The 18127-nt window shown below is 48.2% G+C and overlaps 1 protein-coding gene across 2 annotated transcripts in view; it reads left to right on the top strand.

Annotated features, from left to right (window-relative positions):
* Nucleotides 1-18127, top strand: part of HELQ (helicase, POLQ like) — a 494226-nt gene that overhangs the window by 296996 nt on the left and 179103 nt on the right. For both annotated transcript variants that reach the window (XM_078676301.1, XM_078676302.1), the window contains one exon: nt 4179-4398. In XM_078676301.1, the coding sequence (XP_078532427.1) occupies nt 4179-4398 (220 nt within the window). The remainder of the gene's footprint in view (nt 1-4178; nt 4399-18127) is intronic.

Here is an 18127-nt window from a genome sequence, read left to right on the forward strand (position 1 = left end):
AGCTGGAGACATGGGCCTCCAGCAGTTTGCCCAGAAATGGAAGCAGGGATACCGGCCGAAAGTTACTGAGGGTGGCCGGGTCGGCCCCTGGTTTTTTTAGAATAGGTGTGACAATGGCCGATTTGAAGGGGCTGGGAACCATACCCTGGCTGAGGGAATTATTAAGCAAGGCAAGGGGGCCCTCAGGCAGGTCAAGAAAGATCTTCCGAGCAACATGAGCTGGGCAACTGTCGGAGGGAGAGCCAGAACGAACTCTACAAAGGAACATATCAGTGGTAACATGGGGAAAATTCAACAGTGAAAGAGGGTTAATTGGGGTGCTGCCTATGTCGAGTCCGGGGTCAGGGCTAGGGATGCTCGCTTTGATAAGATCTATCTTCTCAACAAAATAATTGTTGAGAGAGTCTGGGAGAGCAGAGGGGGCATCGTGACCCGGTCAGGTTTTGCAAGCTCGTTGACTATCGTGAAAATCTCCCTCGATTTATTTGAGGAGTTAAGAATTTTCTGCGAGAAATATTCTGTTTTTGCAACGAGCATGGCGGCTTTGTATTCCTTCAGTGCCGTCAAGAAGATCAGCTTCTTGTCAGGACAGTAGTGAGCCCTCCACTTGCGCTCAGCTTGGCGTAGTGCAAGTTTCATGTTGGAGAGGTCAGTAGTGAACCAACGTTGAGCGTCATGGGGGCGTTTAGTCCTAATAGCTTGCTTAATCTCCACAACGGCCCCTCGTGGCGGGATGCCTGGCTTTCACCTTGCGGATACCCTGCCGGGGTTATCTCACAGGGGAATACCAGGACGGGTTCCCTAAGCAAGCGCTTAGAAACCGCTCGGTGATTTGCGCTATATAAATTCCTGTACATTTACATTTACATTTACATTTACATTTAAGTTTCCTTAATGGGCAAAAGTGTCTCAAACATCTGCCAGCCAGTTATGAATGTTCTCTGCCTGAGCACTGACGGGCAGGGGAAGACCAGCCTCCCCAGTCAAGGGAGGAGTCGTAGTGGCAAGCGAGAGACAGAGCAAAGGAAGGTCGACTCGGCCCCAACTACGAATTAGTGGAGGGTTACAGGGGCGAGTTGTCGTAATAGAGCATTTGGGTACCGTGAAGGAGATGGAAAAATGGTCCGACCATGCACATGGGGAAATCTGCACATCAAAGATGTCCTGATTCAGTGACCAGACTTGGTCAAGGATATGTCCCTTAACATGGGTAGGTGCATGAATGAACTGAGAAAAAGTAAGACCAACTAACAGGTCAGTGAACTCCCTGGAGTGGGCACTTTCGTGCAGGGCATTGGGCCAGAAATTAAAGTCCCCAATTATGAGGATGCTGGCGTAATTTATTGCTAGCTCAGCTATCATGCTGCCAAAGTGGTGCAGGAAGTTGGGCGACTGACCAGGGGGATGGTAAAATAGGGCAAAAGTAAGGGGGAGGGTTTCCAACTCTAATTTGAAGAGAACATAGTCAACTGAGGGTATAGGGAGCATAGCGAACGACTTGGATTTAAAGGAGTGAGAAATTATGGCAGCCACCCCCCCTCCAATTTTACCTTGGGGGCGGTTTGCCAAAAGGACATAGTAGCCATCGGGGACAGCTGCCAAAATATCCGGGGAGGACTCTGCCGTGAGCCAAGTCTTAGACAATAAAAGTATGTCAGGCCTGACTGTGTCGAGTAGATAAAATATCTCGACCTGGTGTTTGACCAGCTATCTGGTATTGAGGTACCAGATAGACAAACAGTCACGTCTGGCACCCGACCTGTCTGAGGGCAGAGTGATTGCTGAAGGGTCCGTGTCGGAGCCCCCGGGAGGCGGCGTGGCAGTGACTGGGGTGTAAATAGGGGGTAGCGCTAGGCTGAGGCATGCAAGATTGTCTGAACCCAGCGTAGGCGTGAGGAGAGGTACTTTGCCACGTAACGCAAGCAGTTCCTCCGCCGAGTACACCCAGGTGGAGGGCCGACGAGCAGGGGGACTGGCCCCTGGTCCCGGCCGTGCGCGGACAGGCGCAGACGGGCTTGCCTTCGGCACGCCCGCTGCGCGCGTCCGCTGCGTGTCGTGGGCAGCATCGGGCTATAGGGAGAAGGAGGAGGTCGGAGCGCTAGACCGCTCACCTCCTTGAACCGGAAGTGAGTAACCCCTAGCAAGTGTCGCGGCCAATGGGCTCCCTCCACATCAATCGAGCTAGTAGTCAGCTCGCGGTGGAACGGGGAGTCCAGAGGCACAGCCACACTCAGGGGAGGTAAGGGAGAAAATGCGTGCAAAGTATAAAATAGAAAACAGCTATCGATCAGCTGTGAGCAAGGCGAAGTAGAAATACAGAGAGCAGTTTCTTTTTTAAAAGCAGTTTTAAAAATTCCCGTCACCACACAGCCGCAGCAGCAGCACGTCCATTCTTCTTGACCTCAGTGCCGCATTCGACACTGTGGCACATCACACTCTGCTACAGTGTCTGAGGAAGGGCGGAGTGGTTGGGAAGGCTTGGCTATGGCTGGAATCCTTTGTCCACGAACGTAGTTTTTGTGTCGAGCAGGGGCCTTATAGGTCAAAGGCTATTGCCCTGAATCAGGGAGTCCCGCAAGGCTCTAGTTTGAGCCCCACCCTATTCAACCTTTATGTTGCTCCGGTGGCATTGATCCCGGAGAATCATGTGGTGACTTATGTTGATGACACACAGCTGGTTGTGGCTTTGTCACAGCCAGCTGAGCATGCAGCCAGCAGGTTTGCGTCTTGTCTTCAGGATCTGGCCAGCTGGATGTCAAACAACTGTCTAAGATTTAATGGGGACAAGACGGAGTTGCTAATTGTTGGCAAGTCTCCTTCTGTTTGGACATCTGCATGGTGGCCTCAGACCCTGGGCCCCCTACCTGTACCGAAGGATCAGGTTAAGAACCTCGGTATTTGGATTGACTCGGAGATCTCTTTTGAGTATCATACCAGACGTGTGGCCGGAACTTGCTTTGGCATTCTACGCAGTCTGAGGAAGACACTCGACCTGCTCCCGTTGTCAGCTAGAAGGGCCCTGGTCCATGCCCTGGTTACTTCCAGGCTGGACTATGGGAATGCCCTATACTTGGGCGCGAAGGCGAGCTGTCTCCAGCGACTGTGGTATATCCAGAATACTGCCGCACGCCTGGTATTGATGCTGCCTAGAAGATCTTCCTCCACAAAAAGGAATTGGAGACGTTGCATTGGTTGCCAATCAGGGAGCATATCCAGTTTAAAGCTCTCTGTATTAGTCATCGGATTGCTCAAGGGAATGGTCCGAGCTTCTTGCGGAACTTGCTTACCCCGTACAAGCCCATGCGACTTCTGCGGTCTCAGGGTGCTGGCTTAATGGGCATCCCAAAAACCAGTAGGGCCAGAATGGGTGGTAGATCTTTCCGCCTTCTGGCTGCTCGCAGATGGAATACTCTTCCCCTCAGACTCCGTATGGAGCCCAAGGAGGCTGTCTTTCGGAGGGAACTTAAAACATATCTGTTCCCAAGGTGTTACATGGCGGTAGGTTTGGGAGCTGTATGTGGGGATTGCTGAGGCCACTGAATAGCGTGGGGACACACTGGTTAGTGTAACCAGGCGCTGTATAAATTCAGAATTATTAAATACAACGCAGATGTTAAGGACACTTGCTCCATTAAACAAAATGTAAAGGAAAATTAGTTTGTGTTCCATTATTCAAAGATAAGCATTTTTACTCGCATGTTGTTGTGCGTTACACGCCTTAGATTGAGCTTGGAGATGAGAGAGGAGACAGCCTACACAATTTGATCTTTGAGTATAAGTGGAACTTTTTAATCACACTTAACTATATTGTTGCACTTAACTACTAGACAGGCCAATATCCTTTACCTTGTTGTGTGCCCTCCCTCCTAGTCCGCTATATTCCTTTTTATTGTATTACTCTCCTTGATTTGATTGTCTGGGTATTATGTGATTATTCCTTTTGTGTATTCTTACTTGATGTCGATATTGGATTTATGTCCTTCCTTCCATTCTTTTGTAAAGCGCTCTGATATCCTTCGGGATCATGTTCGCGATATAGAAAACTTTAGAAATAAATAAATATATTTGGTCAGTGCATGTCGCTAGCACATAATACTTGAAAAACAATCATGTTGGGTTGTGTACTGAAATCCACCTATAATTATACATAACTAAAATATATTTGTGTTCAAAATCAGATTGCAAAGACTCCGGAGGAAATATATAATTTCATGTGCAGCACATTGTTTAATGTACAGCAAGAGCTCCTGTCTCCTGAAAAGAGCCTTTGGGACATTACTCGTGAATCACTGAATTGTTTGACGATAAAAGGATTGATAACGAACAAGCCGGATGATGATACTGACGGACCCCACCAACTTCTGGAGGTCTCCAAGTTAGGGCAGGCTACTTACAAAGGTAAATATTGTTGTTCTACTAAAAAATGGCTCTGATTGTTCTATAGCTTGCGAATATTAATTCTTGATTTTGTCACATTATACTCTAAATGTATTGATCCTAAATTCACAAACCTATAATCTCCTCATTCAAGTCAAGAGACTTCAGAACGTTTTGACAAATTATTGTCATTGTTATAATGTACACCTTGCTGTTATAATAATTTGGAATTTAAAATTGGTTGTTTATTATTTAGGTTCAGCTATGTTTTTCTTTAACTGTCATTCTCAACTGCCACTCCAATTAATCTTCAACACTCCTCACCACCACCAACGACATCCGCTCCCTCCTCGACCATGGCGAAACCTCAACCCTCATCCTACTGGACCTCTGGCCCACTTTTGATCTCATCTCTCACCGCACCCTAATCACAAGACTCCACGACGCCAGCATCCACGACAAGGCTCTGGACTGGAACCACTCCTTCCTTACCGGCCGAACACAGCGAGTCAGACTACCTCCATTCTTCTCAGAACCTACAAAGATCAGCTGCGGAGTGCCCCAGGGTTCCTCCCTGAGCCTCACCCTCTTGAATGTCTACATAGCCCCCTCATGGCCATGGTCAGAAACCACAGGCTCAATATTGTCTCCTATGCTGATGACCCCCAACTGATCCTCTCCCTCACCAACGAACCCAGAATCAACTTTCACAGCAGGTTGAAGGCCTTTGCCACCTGCATGAAAGACCGCTGCCTCAAGCTCAACTCAGACATGACTGAAGTACTCATCCTGGTGCCCGCCTCCTCAGCCTGAGATGACTCCAAGTGGCCTGCCACTCTGAGAACCCCTCCCAGCCCCACGGACCATGCACGTAACCTCAGCATCATACTGGACTCCTCGCTCCCAATGAACCACCAGATTAACGCCGTATCCTCATCCTGCTTCCACAATCTCTGCCTGCTTCGAAAGACATTCAGATGGATCCCCACAGAATCCAGAAATATGGTCACCCAGGTATTCATCACAAGCAGACTCGACTACAGCAATACACTCTACACTAGCATCACCCAGAAACAGCTCAATAAACTACAGAACATTCAAATGCCACAGCCAGACTGTTCCTTGACATCCCCCGCCGCAGCCACATCACAGAACACCTTTGACAACTCCACTGGCTCCCAGTCAACAAGAGAATCACTTTCAAGCGCCTCACAAATGCCTACAAAGCTCTCCACGATGTAGGACCAGCATACCTTGACCACTGCCTCTCATTCCACGTACCCAATAGACAACTTTTCACCGCTCAACTTGCCTCATCCACCATGCCATGGATTCACAAGACCAGTACCTTGCCGCCAAGACCTGGAACACTCCGCCCCTCCACCTCAGGCAATCCCTGTCCCTGACACAATTCAGGTAGGATCTCAAGACCTGGCTCTTCGACTGAACCCCCACTCCAAGGCAGATCAGCAGCATCCCCCCCCCCCCCCCCCCCCCAGCATCTTGAAACTCTCACTGGTGAGTAGCTGCGCTATGCAAACTCTTGAATGAATGTTTGATTGAACCAATCAATAGCTTTATTCAATCAAATAATAATTGGAAAAGCAAATACAATCCATCTAAACTTAAAACAAAAAAATTACAGTCTTCTCCATCATATAACAGTAAATTAAACAAGGATAAAAATATTAGAATTACTAAAATAAGATTAAAATTCAGCCTCTCATTCCGTGGTCAATAAAGCAGAGATTTCTTGTTGCTCGGGGCAAGTTTAACGAAAGTTCAGAAAGAACAGACCACAGGAAAGTTAGGCAGTTGAAGATATAACAAAGTGGGTCTATACCTTGACACCTTGATAGCCCACGCCCTTTCAGAACAGGAAATGTAAATGACCTCATAAGTGGGTAATAATATTTGCAGAAAAATATCAAATGGAGCAAGCCCTGTGGGGATCTCATCAAATTGACAAATGAGGGTAGTAAAACAGTCGCACTGTCCCAGAGGGAAAGAAATGCAAGATCTAATAGTCCCCACTCTAAATCTAGTCGGAAGCATCCTATCCCATGAATTGTCTCCAGGGCAAGATATGGCTCCAGAGCTGTTGAAGTTTGGCTCAAGATGAATTCACGAATTTGGCATTTACTTCCACAGCCTCCCTTTCTCTCTGCTAAAATCCATAAAAGACTTTCTAATTCAAGATCTGTCCATATTAGCTTTTTTTCCTTAGAAAAAATGTCTGGTCTGCCCAATATCTTACAAACCTGCTTAATATGTCCAAAGCACGGAATCAGATTGCCCAGAAAACAGGACAAACATTAATCAATGATATCTCTGTTGAGCATGGTATTAGAATTACACCAGACTGAACACCATAATAACCAGAAAGCCAGGTTAATCTCTTCTTTTGCCGCATAATCAAGCGCAAGCTCCTGATGGATGGCATAAGTAGGACACCTAGGTGGAAGACCTAAAAGATGCCTGCAAGCTCTTCTTTTCCTCAGACTGTAAATCATTGACCTTTTAATAGCCCCACAATCCTGAGCCATATGTTAAAACTGGTATACAGTTTCTTCTGTAAACTTCCAAAAGGTGAGCAATAAGCTTTGTACCAATTGTTGAAGCCAAGTTAAAAATGAATCAACTGAGCTCATAAAGCGATATCTTTTTCATGCAAATCACGGATCCCAGTTGTCCCGCAAATATTGGGTAACTCCAAGATATGAGAATGCATGGGCTCTCGCAATCGGTTTGCCCTTTGAGTCAAACATGATTTTAAATTTCTGGGACCACAAGCCATGAAGGTTTTTATCTAGGTTTGTTTCCAAGTTTAATGTATCCATATTTCCACACATTCTTCCATCGGGGTTTTAAGCCTGTTGGACGTTCCGTAGAATAAAACTGCACTGTCCGTATACATGAGAGAGAGAAAGAAACTGTATTTGTTTTTTGTAAGGAAAACCCTTAAAAGTCAAAAGTACATCACAATACACATAAAAACTACAATAAAATAAGTTTAACAAAGGTACAAATCGCTCCATATCCCATTTTTCGCCCACACCTCTGGGAATTAATCACAGGTTGCTCTGAGCCTTACTCCAGCCTTACTGCAGCCTTACTGCAGCCTTTAAAAAGCTAAGAACATGCCATACAGTGCTCCCTGAAAGCATTATTAGAAAGGTAAAAGCAGGTCGCACTTGATTAAAATTAGCTTGTTTTCAGATGGAGATTAAAAAGGTCTTCCTAGGCACCTCATAATTGCTACAGAACTTTAAAAAATGGAGCATGTCCTGTGAGATGTGCCTTCGCAGCCACAGGGCAGCAAGTTCTCGCTTTCTTGCTCTCTCAAGGATGAGCAAGAAGAAGATGGAATAGATCCAGGCAAAATCTAGTCAATAAACAAATGGTCATGTGAACTGGGAAGCCCTAAAAGATAACGTTCTATAGAGGGGACCGTTTTCAGAAGGCTGTATCTACGTACGCTGGGCTTACTTAGCTCAAAATCTTCCCTATCCGCCGTGCACAGTCCGAAAAAGGACTCTTTTACCCAAGGCAAGTCTTTCCTGCAAAAAAAGGTCTGGATGTCTAGCGTGCAAAAAAGGTCTGATCTACCTAGTTTCCTTAGTCCTTCCTGTATACAATAACCAAGGGAGGGTCCTATTCTTAATAACTGGCATATTCCAGCCCTCTGTGGCCAGGACTGCGTCAGACCCATTAATATAGAATAAGAAAAAAAATTGGGGCAAGAACACAGCTCTCCAGAACCCCCCGGCCTAAGCCTAAATATTCTGTGCATTTTCCACTCAGACCAAACCTAACTCAAACTGTAAGAACATAGTGCTGCGCTGCGAGGCCTCCGGGTAGTTATGCGCTATAGAAGTGTAATTTTTCATTTCATTTCATTTCATAGTGTAAGGCATGCAGAAAGCTCACCTAACCCTTCTGAACACCCATAGACTCCAATTTAGGCCAGAGCTTTGACCTAACCACGCTGTTGGAAGTGCAAGAGAGGTCCACAAAGGTTAGGTAGACTTTGTTTAGCAACTGTGTATTTGTCTGTCAAAAGATGCAAGTTGAGGCACTGCTCCATTATCCCAGCCCTAAATCCATTTTGGGCCTTGAAGAGAATGCCAGTATCAGGAGCTCATTACCGGGGAGACTAGAAGAGAGATAGGGTGATAGCAACTAGGATTATTACACTTCCGTTTTGAAAATACCCACACAATGATGTCTATCTCCAGGTCTTGGGAAAACCAGGTCTAGAGGCAGGGTTAATACAATTAGTAAGAAGAGGTGCCCACAGATCAGGATTGAGTTTGTCAAGATCCATTGGGACCCCATCTGGCCCAGGAGGTTTTTTTGAGTAGCTGAGATTAGTGGCTTTTGTCACCTTATCCAGTGAAAAGGCAATGTCGATATGAAAACTAGGCAAAATGTAATCTATTGATCTGACGAAAGTGAGCCACCCACTGTGTAAAGCCAATATTGATGGTTAGACTTTTGTTATAACAATTAGAGAACTTATTGCTATTGGCGGTGGGCCAAAACAGCCAGACATCCTTAACCTGACGAGAAGAAACTAACTTGTCCCAAATAACGTACTGAAGATCCGTTTTCCTTTTGCACAAAGCTTGCTTGTACTCTCTCCTTCAACTAAGAATTAAAGATTTACTCCTCAGATTTGCATGGAGGGCATTACGTAACTGGGTATTTGCTTGTTCGAGGCATGTGGGCTGCTGAATTCATATCTGTGCATAGATCGCTGCCTAGTGTTGGGTCCGGATGATTGCACCTTGTTGTCCTGGAAGAGTCTTCGAAGTATCACGAGATAGGTGACTCCTCCCCTGGACTACAGCGGACTACAGTGCACATGGGCATCTTCTCCATCCTCAGATTGTTTTTCCGCCATTGGGTTTGGATGTTATTCCTACACTCCAACTTCGGAATCGAAACTAAACTTTTCTAAAGGCCTTCGACTTCGATGGTATTGTTCTCGCTCGGTACTTCTTGACTCGATCAAGCCTTCCATCTTGACTCTGTCGTTGACCCGGGCCGCTGGCCCTTTTCGACGCCACGTGGGCCTGCTGTCGATGGAAAGGAGCCCGTTCAAAAGGTGCCCACAATGCCACTCCAAGTTCCCGCATACTGACAAACATACAGTATGCAACAAGTGCCTATCACCAGACCACAAAGAAGAAACCTGCCCAGCATGCGCCCAATTCCGTTCGAAGAAAACGATCCGGATTCGACGGGCCGCTAGGCAAGAGATGCAGCGACAGGCACCAGAACCAGACAACATCTTTGAGGATGAACAGGAACTTCCAGAAGGAGAAGATTCGGATCTAGAGATCGTCACCGTCGAGGACCACTCGGACTCCGATGACGAAATCCCACCGGGGCAAACCGTGAGTACATTGCCCCCGACACCAATTAGCCCGTTACCGAAGGCTCCGATCGAGGCATCGCCTAAAGGCCTTAGCCAAGATCCGAAACATCATTCGACAGCCCCGCCGTCCGGCTCGGCTTCGAAAACAAAGACCAAGCCTTCAGACACCCCAGGTCCAAGTAACGTTACCCCAAAAAAGGTTCTACAACCCAAAAAGGTCATCGACCCGAAGGGCGTAGAACCGAAGAAGGCCGTACAGCCTAAGGGCGTCGACCCGAAGAAGGCCGTCGAGCCAAAAATCGCAGAACCTAAGAAGGCCGTCGAGCCAAAGAAGGCCGCCGAACCGAAGGGCGCCGACCCGAAGCAGGCCGTCGACTCGAAGAAGGCCTCTGCGCCGAAAGTCGTCGAACCGAAGAAGATCGCCGACACAGAGGGCGTCGTATCGAAGCCTGTGGCCTAGCCAAAAACAGTTATTGAGCCAAACAAAGGCACCGACCCGAAAACAAGTGCTCCTAAAAAACCAGTCGATCCGAGAAACATAGTCGACTCGACAAAAGACAGTCAACCTAAAAAACCTGTCGAGCACAGAAAGCGCATCGAACCTAAAGATCCGGTCGATCCGCAATCAATCGTCGAGCCGAACAAACAGCCTGAGCCGAAGAAGAGCAATAAGGCACTGAAAGTCATCGAACCAAAAAAGGTTGTCGACCCGAAGGCAACGGTAGATCCAAAAAAGACTGAGCCAAAAAAAGTCAAAGACACAGCCACGGACAGTGGAAGAAGAACTCTTCCACCCAGAGCCATCAGAGGATCAGGCAAAAATATACATCAACCCTGACACTGGTAAAGTCACTATTTTACACAGGAAAAAGAGGCAATTGGACACTGAGCCTCATTCCCCCATTCCTCTGAAGAAAAAGGTCTTTGGGACTTCTCCCTCTAGACCCTTCATTCCTTTCTATCCCACTATGCCTACTACGCCTTTTGCTCCTTACTCTCCTACTCACTCTGGGGACAATAAGGGCGACACGGGGGAAGATCCCCAATATTAACTATCCTGAGGATCCTAACCCTCAAACTGAACCATGGGTAGAGCCCACTGATCCATATGACACGCATCCCATCCCTGACACCTCCTCATACCCAACAAGGCCGTCACCTACTGACGACACCATTGTCTTCAACCAGCTAATTAGATAGGGCAGCGCAGTACCACAATGTAGACATGCACAATGAACCTATAGAAGAGGACTTTTTATTTGACACATTCCCTACTACTGAGAAAAATGTCAGAACACTCCCTATGTTGAAAGGGGTCCTAAAACATGCGCCAGACATATTTAAAGATACAGCCAGAGCACGTGTAATCAATCCCAGGATTGAAAAGAAATATAGAGCGGCCCCTACAGACCCTACTTGTATCAGAGGTCAGTTGCCATTAGATTCACTGGTGGTGGCCAACGCACGCAAACAGTCCAACTCACAGAAAACAGGAGGAGCTCCACCTCCTGATAAAGAGTCCAAAATACTAGAGGCCTCGGGTAAAAGAGTAGCAACCCAGGCCTCCAATTCATGGAGAATTGCAAATGCACACAAGCTCTACTAGCTCGTTACGACAGGGCACACTACAACCAGCTTGAAAGTTTGATGCAACACCTGCCTGAGCCTTTCAAGACACAAGCTACTAACCTCATACAGGAGGGGACATTTATTACAAACGTCTCCATTAAATGCGCGCTTGATGCAGCAGACACTGCAGCCAGGTCCATTAACACGAGCGTCTTATTACGAACACCTGCATGGCTATGTATTTCTGGCTTTAAGAAAGAGGTGCAATCTACCATTCTTAACCAACCAGTCAATCAAGACTTCCTTTTCGGGCCTGCTGTCGACACCATTTTAGACAAAATGAAGAAGGATACGGAAACCGCAAAATCAATGGGTGCATTGCAGTTTCAACAACACAGAGGTTCCTTTCGACGCTCCTCATACAGAGCAGCTACACGAGGCAATACTTCACAAACCTCATCTACATACAAAAGCAACACACAAGGTTCCTTTAACAAGAACTCCAACAGAGGAGGTTATAGGGGCAACAATAATGAGGGACGAGGACGTGGAGGCAATAACACCAGAGCCTCCACTGCCACAAAACAATGACTTCATCCCACTACCGCCAGACCATCTAACACCAGTCGGAGGCAGAATCCAACAGTTCCTACCTGTCTGGAACTCAATTACCACAGACAGGTGGGTGAGACAAATTATACAGTATGGCTATTGCCTTGAACTCACCTCTACCCCACCAAACATACCACCCAGGCACCGTCCTATGTCCAAGGAACACATCACCCTGCTACAACAAGAGGTGAGATGCATGCTGGAAAAGGGCCATAAAGCCAGTCCCTTTCCAACACCAAGGGACAGGAGTATACTCTCTATACTTCCTTATTCCCAAGAAGGACGGTTCACTCAGACCAATATTGGACCTCAGACCCCTAAATCAATACATACTGTCGGAGGACTTCCATATGATCACACTACAGCAAGTGCTCCCGCTGCTCCAGCAAGGAGACTTCCTAGCAACATTGGACCTCAAGGATGCATATTTTCACATACCCATCCATCCAGCTCACAGGAAATACCGCAGGTTCACAATAGAAGGTCAACACTACCAATTCAAGGTTCTCCCCTTTGGGGTAACCACAGCTCCAAGAGTGTTTACAAAATGCTTAGCGACAGTAGCTGCACATCTCAGGAGGCAACACATCCATGTGTTCACATACCTAGACGATTGGCTAATACAAGCAAAATCGTACGAACAGTGTGCAAAAGACACATCTCAAACACTTCAGCTGCTACACAGCCTAGACTTTTCGATAAACTACCCAAAATCGCATCTACAACCATCCCACACACAACAATATCTGGGAGCTACTACAGAAAAGTGGTCAAAGGGAGCACATTCCTAAAGCACAGATGTACAGAAGAAGACTAATAGGTCTCTTTGTAATTCAGCAACACTTGAACTGTAATAGAACTATAGTTTCAGCATTTGGACAGGACAAATAAGCGGGAAAGTTCAATTTGTTCCTTTTTTCTTTACTAGAAGATCCAAAAAAGTAGAGTTGAAAAGAGACAGCCGACACGTGTTTTGTCAGTACTATATATCAGTACTATGACTTTTTCAAGGCTATATGAGCGAGGCTAGCACGTCGCATCCGAGGTTATAACATGAAAAAATTGAACTTTCCCACTTATTTGTCCTGTCCAAATGCTGAAACTATAGTTCTATTACAGTTCAAGTGTTGCTGAATTACAAAGAGACCTATTAGTCTTCTTCTGTACATCTGTGCTTTAGGAATGTGCTCCCTTTGACCACTTTTCTGTAGTTTTATGAATGCCAATCTTTGATTGTCATTAGTCTCTCCTGGTAGTGGGGGACTGTGGTCTATGTAGCACTCCGTCTTTCAAACACTAATCAATCAATCAATCAATCAATCATGCCATTTGTATAGCGCACTACTCACCCGGGAGGGTTTCAAGGCGCTTGGGGGGAGGGGTATGCTACTGCTCGAACAGCCAGGTCTTGAGTTGTTTCCTGAAGGCGAGATGGTCCTGGGTCAGCCGAAGGTGGATGGGGAGGGAGTTCCAAGTCTTGGCAGCCAGGTAAGAGAAGGATCTTCCTCCGGCGGTGGCTCTTCGGATGCGTGGTACGGCTGCGAGGGCGAGGCTGGTGGACCGTAGCTGGCGGGTGGGCGTGTAGAAGGTCAGGCGGTCGTTGAGGTACTTGGGGCCCAGGTCGTGGAGAGACTTGTGTGCGTGGGTGAGGAACCGGAACGTGATCCTCTTGTCGATGGGGAGCCAGTGCAGGTTCCTCAGGTGGCTGGAGATGTGGCTGCGTCGGGGGACATCCAGGATGAGTCGGGCGGAGGCGTTCTCGATGCGCTGGAGTCTTTTCTGTAGCTTGGCTGTGGTTCTGGCGTAGAGGGCGTTTCCGTAGTCCAGTCGGCTGGTGACGAGTGCCTGGGTGACAGTCTTCCTGGTCTCGGTCGGGATCCAGCGGAAGATCTTGCGAAGCATATGCAGGGTGTTTAAGCACGATGAGGAGACGGCGTTGACTTGTCTGGTCATCGAGAGGGAGGGGTCCAGGATGAAGCCCAGGTTGCGTGCGTGGTCGGTTGGCTTGGGTGCGGTGCCCAGGGCTGGGGGCCACCAGGAGTCGTCCCAGGCGGAGGGCGAAGATCCCAGGATGAGGACTTCCGTCTTGTCCGAGTTCAGTTTCAGGCGGCTGTCCTTCATCCACTCGGCGACGTCTTTCATCCCTTCGTGTAGGCAGGTTCTGGCGGTGTCGGGGTCTCTGGTGAGGGAGAGGATCAGCTGGGTGTCGTCGGCGTAAGAGATGATGTTGAGGTTGTGCTGGCGTGCGATGGCTGCGAGAGGTTTCATGTAGATGTTGAAGAGGGTGGGGCTGAGTGAAGATCCTTGCGGGACGCCGCAGATGACTTCGGTGGCCTCGGAGCGAAACGGGGGGAGGCGGACTCTTTGTGTTCTTCCGGCGAGGAACGAGATGATCCACTCCAGTGCCTTCTCTTGGATACCGATGTTGCTGAGGTGCTGGACTAGGGTGCGGTGGCAGACCGTGTTGAACGCAGCGGAGAGGTCGAGGAGGATGAGGGCCACTGTTTCCCCCTGGTCGAGCAGGGTCCGGATGTCGTCGGTGGCTGCGATGAGGGCGGTCTCGGTGCTGTGGTTGGCTCTGAAGCCGGACTGCGAGGGGTCGAGGGATCCGTTCGTCTCGAGGAAGGCGGTCAGCTGTCTGTTGACTATCTTCTCGATGACTTTAGCAGGAAAAGGGAGGAGCGAGATGGGGCGGAAGTTTTTGAGATCGGTGGGGTCCGCTGTAGGTTTCTTCAGGAAGGCGCTGATCTCGGCGTGCTTCCAGCTCTCCGGGAAGGTGGCGGTGTTGGAGGCGTTGATGATGTTCCGGAGTTGGGGTGCGATGGTGGAGTCGGCCTTGTTGAAGACGTGGTGTGGGCAGGGGTCGGTCGGTGATCCGGAGTGGATGCTGTTCATCGTGCGGGCTGTGTCTTCGGTGGTCACCGTGGTCCAGGTGCGAAGGGTGGCGGTGGGGGGCATTGGTTCGACGGTTGGGTGCGTGGGTGGGGCGCCGAAGCTGTTGTGGATGTCGGCGATCTTGCGGTGGAAGAACGAGGCGAGGGAGTCGCAGAGGTCTTGTGACGGAGTGATGTCGTTGGTGCCGGTGCTGGGGTTGGAGAACTCCTTGACGATAGTGAAGAGCTCTTTGCTGTCGTGGGCGTTGTTGTCCAGTCGTGGTGGTGCGGATGAGCTGGTGGTGCTTGCGGGTAGCGTGTTTGAGGGCGGTCATGTTGTCGGTGGTCCGGTCGAGGAGCCAGGCTTTCTCGAGGGTGCGGCAGGTCTTCTTGGAGTCCTTGAGGTCGTCGGTGAACCAGGATGCCTTCTTGCTTCTGGGTCTGCTGGGAGGGTTCTTTAGTGGTGCGAGGTCGTCGGCGCAGGCGGTCAGCCACTGTGTGAAGTTGCGGGCTGCTTCGTTGGGGTCCGTTGTGTTGGCAGGTGGGCTCTGGCTGAGGGAGGTGGTGAGCTGGTCTGCGGTGATCTTGCTCCAATTCCTGTGAAGTACCTGTTGCGGGTGGTGATGGGTCTTGGATCTTTTGAAGCTGAAGTGGACGCAGCTGTGGTCGGTCCAGTGGAGTCCGGTGGCGTGGCTGAAGGTGATGTACTTGCTGGAAGAGAAGACGGGATCAAGCGTGTGGCCGGCGTAGTGGGTGGGGGTGTTGACCAGTTGCTTGAGTCCGAGGTTGGCGAGGTTTTCCAGCAGGGCGGTGGTGTTGCGGTCCTTGTTGTTCTCCAGGTGGAAGTTGAGGTCCCCGAGGAGGATGTAGTCGGTGGAGGGGAGGGCGTGCGGGCTGATGAAGATTCATCACTAATCCAGTACTGTTATCTATTCCACTACAAAGTGTGTATTTGCATTTTTTTTTCCAATTTGGATACACCGCTACCGTCCCTTCTTTTCATCTGGGAGCTACTATAGACACCTCAGTAGCAAAGGCATATCCAAACTCAGCAAGGATAACCAGCATGCAGATGCTCATTCGCAAATTCTTGCCACAACACTCTTTGCCAGCTCGAGTCTTCATGCAGCTCATAGGCATGATGGCGTCCTGCATATTCATTGTCCCCCATGCCTGACTACAACTGCGTCCATTGCAAGAATGCCTAGCACGGCAATGGAACCAAGCTCAAGGACAACTAAAAGACCTAGTGTTGGTAGTTGCACTTACAACTCTCTGCAGTGGTGGAACCCACAAAACCTTTCCAAGGGGCAACTGTTCCAAGAGCAGGTTCCACAACTAGTACTAACAACGGACGCATCACTGACAGGTTGGGGAGCCCATCTACTTCAATACACAGTTCAAGGGCTCTGGACAATCAAATAAAAGAAACTGCATATCAACCAACTAAAGTTGCTGGCAATATTCCTAGCTCTAAAAGCGTTGCAAAAATACCTGTACAGCAAGACTGTGTTGATCCGGACGGATAACATGACAGCCATGTACTATATCCAGAAGCAGGGAGGGACACACTCCCCACAGCTATCCCACTTAGCACAGAGCATATGGAAGTGGGCAATTCCAAAAGACATCTTTCTGCTGTCCGAACACCTCCCAGGGAAAGACAATCAAATAGCGGATCTGCTCAGCAGACACAGCCAACAACTTCAAGAATGGAAGATTCACCCCCAAGTTCTCCAGCCATTCTTCGAAGAGGGGGGGCACCCAGAAATAGACCTGTTTGCCACAAACCAAAACTCAAAATGCTGGTACTTTGTCGCCAGATTCCCACATCCGCTGTCACAGGGCAATGCGATATGGATGATCTGGTCAGGCAGATTTGCGTACGCTTTTCCCCCAGCACCACTGATCCCGCTGGTGGCACGCAAACTGCGGCAACAGTCACTCACACTAATCCTAGTTGCTCCCACATGGGCGAGACAGCCGTGGTACACGACGTTCCTGGAACTTTCAGTAGTTCCTCATCAAAGGCTGCGCCTCGCACCCCATCTTCTAACTCAGAACCATGGAGAAATAAGACACCCAGATCCCAATCAAATGAACCTAGCGATCTGGCTCCTGAAGTCTTAGAATTTGGATACCTTAACTTGCCTCCAGACTGTATGAACATCATTAAGGAGGCAAGACGACCAACCACTAGAGTATGCTATGCAGCTAAATGGAAAAGATTTGTTATTTACTGCAACAATAACCAAATCAACCCATTAGACGCTTCCATTCAGAACATTATATGTTACCTACTGCATCTTCAAAGATGCAACCTAGCCTACTCTTCAATAAGACTACACCTTGCTGCTATAGCAGCATACCTTCAAAACAGACAACACCTTTCACTGTTTAGAGTACCAGCAATCAAGGCTTTTATGGAGAGTCTTAAAAGGGTGATTCCTCCAAGGCACCCACCTTCCCCAGTCTGGAATCTAAATATAGTACTTACCAGACTCATGGGCCCTCCTTTCGAACCTTTACACTCATGCGAATTGCAATTTCTAACATGGAAGGTGGCATTTTTGATTGCCATTACCTCTCAGGCGAGTTAGTGAGCTACACGCATTAACAATTAAAGAACCATTCATGCAAATGCATGCTAACAAGGTAGTTCTTAGAACAAACCCTAAATTTATGCCAAAAGTCGTTTCAACTTTCCATATCAATCAGTCAATAGAACTGCCAGTGTTCTTCCAAAATCCACAGTCAGTATCGGAAAGAGCCCTACACACACTGGACGTAAAGAGAGCTCTGCTTTATTATGTGGACAGAACGAAATCATTTAGAAAAACAAAGCAATTATTTGTTGCTTTTTCACCACAACATAAGGGGAATCCCATATCAAAGTCAGGAATAGCCACATGGATAGTTAAATGCATTCAAATTTGTTATCAAAAGGCAAAACGCACTTTAACCGTAACCCCAAGAGCACACTCTACAAGGAAAATGGGGGCATCCATGGCTTTCCTAGGAAATATCCCTCTTGAGGACATATGTAGAGCAGCCACATGGACTACCATACACACTTTCACAAAACACTACTGTGTAGACGTGCAAGCAAAGCAGCAAGCTGCTGTAGGTCAGGCTGTCCTCCAAACTCTCTTTCAAACTGCTGCAGCTGGCACAGGTAACCACCGCTAGAGGAGATACTGCTATACAGTCTATGCACAGATATGAATTCAGCAGCCCACATGCCTCGAACAGAATATGCTACTTACCAGTATGCATCTGTTCTTGACATGTAGGGCTGCTGACAATCATATCG

This window comes from Lissotriton helveticus, chromosome 2_1 (genome assembly GCF_964261635.1).
Source record: "Lissotriton helveticus chromosome 2_1, aLisHel1.1, whole genome shotgun sequence".
In the NCBI taxonomy this organism is placed as follows: Eukaryota; Metazoa; Chordata; class Amphibia; order Caudata; family Salamandridae; genus Lissotriton; species Lissotriton helveticus.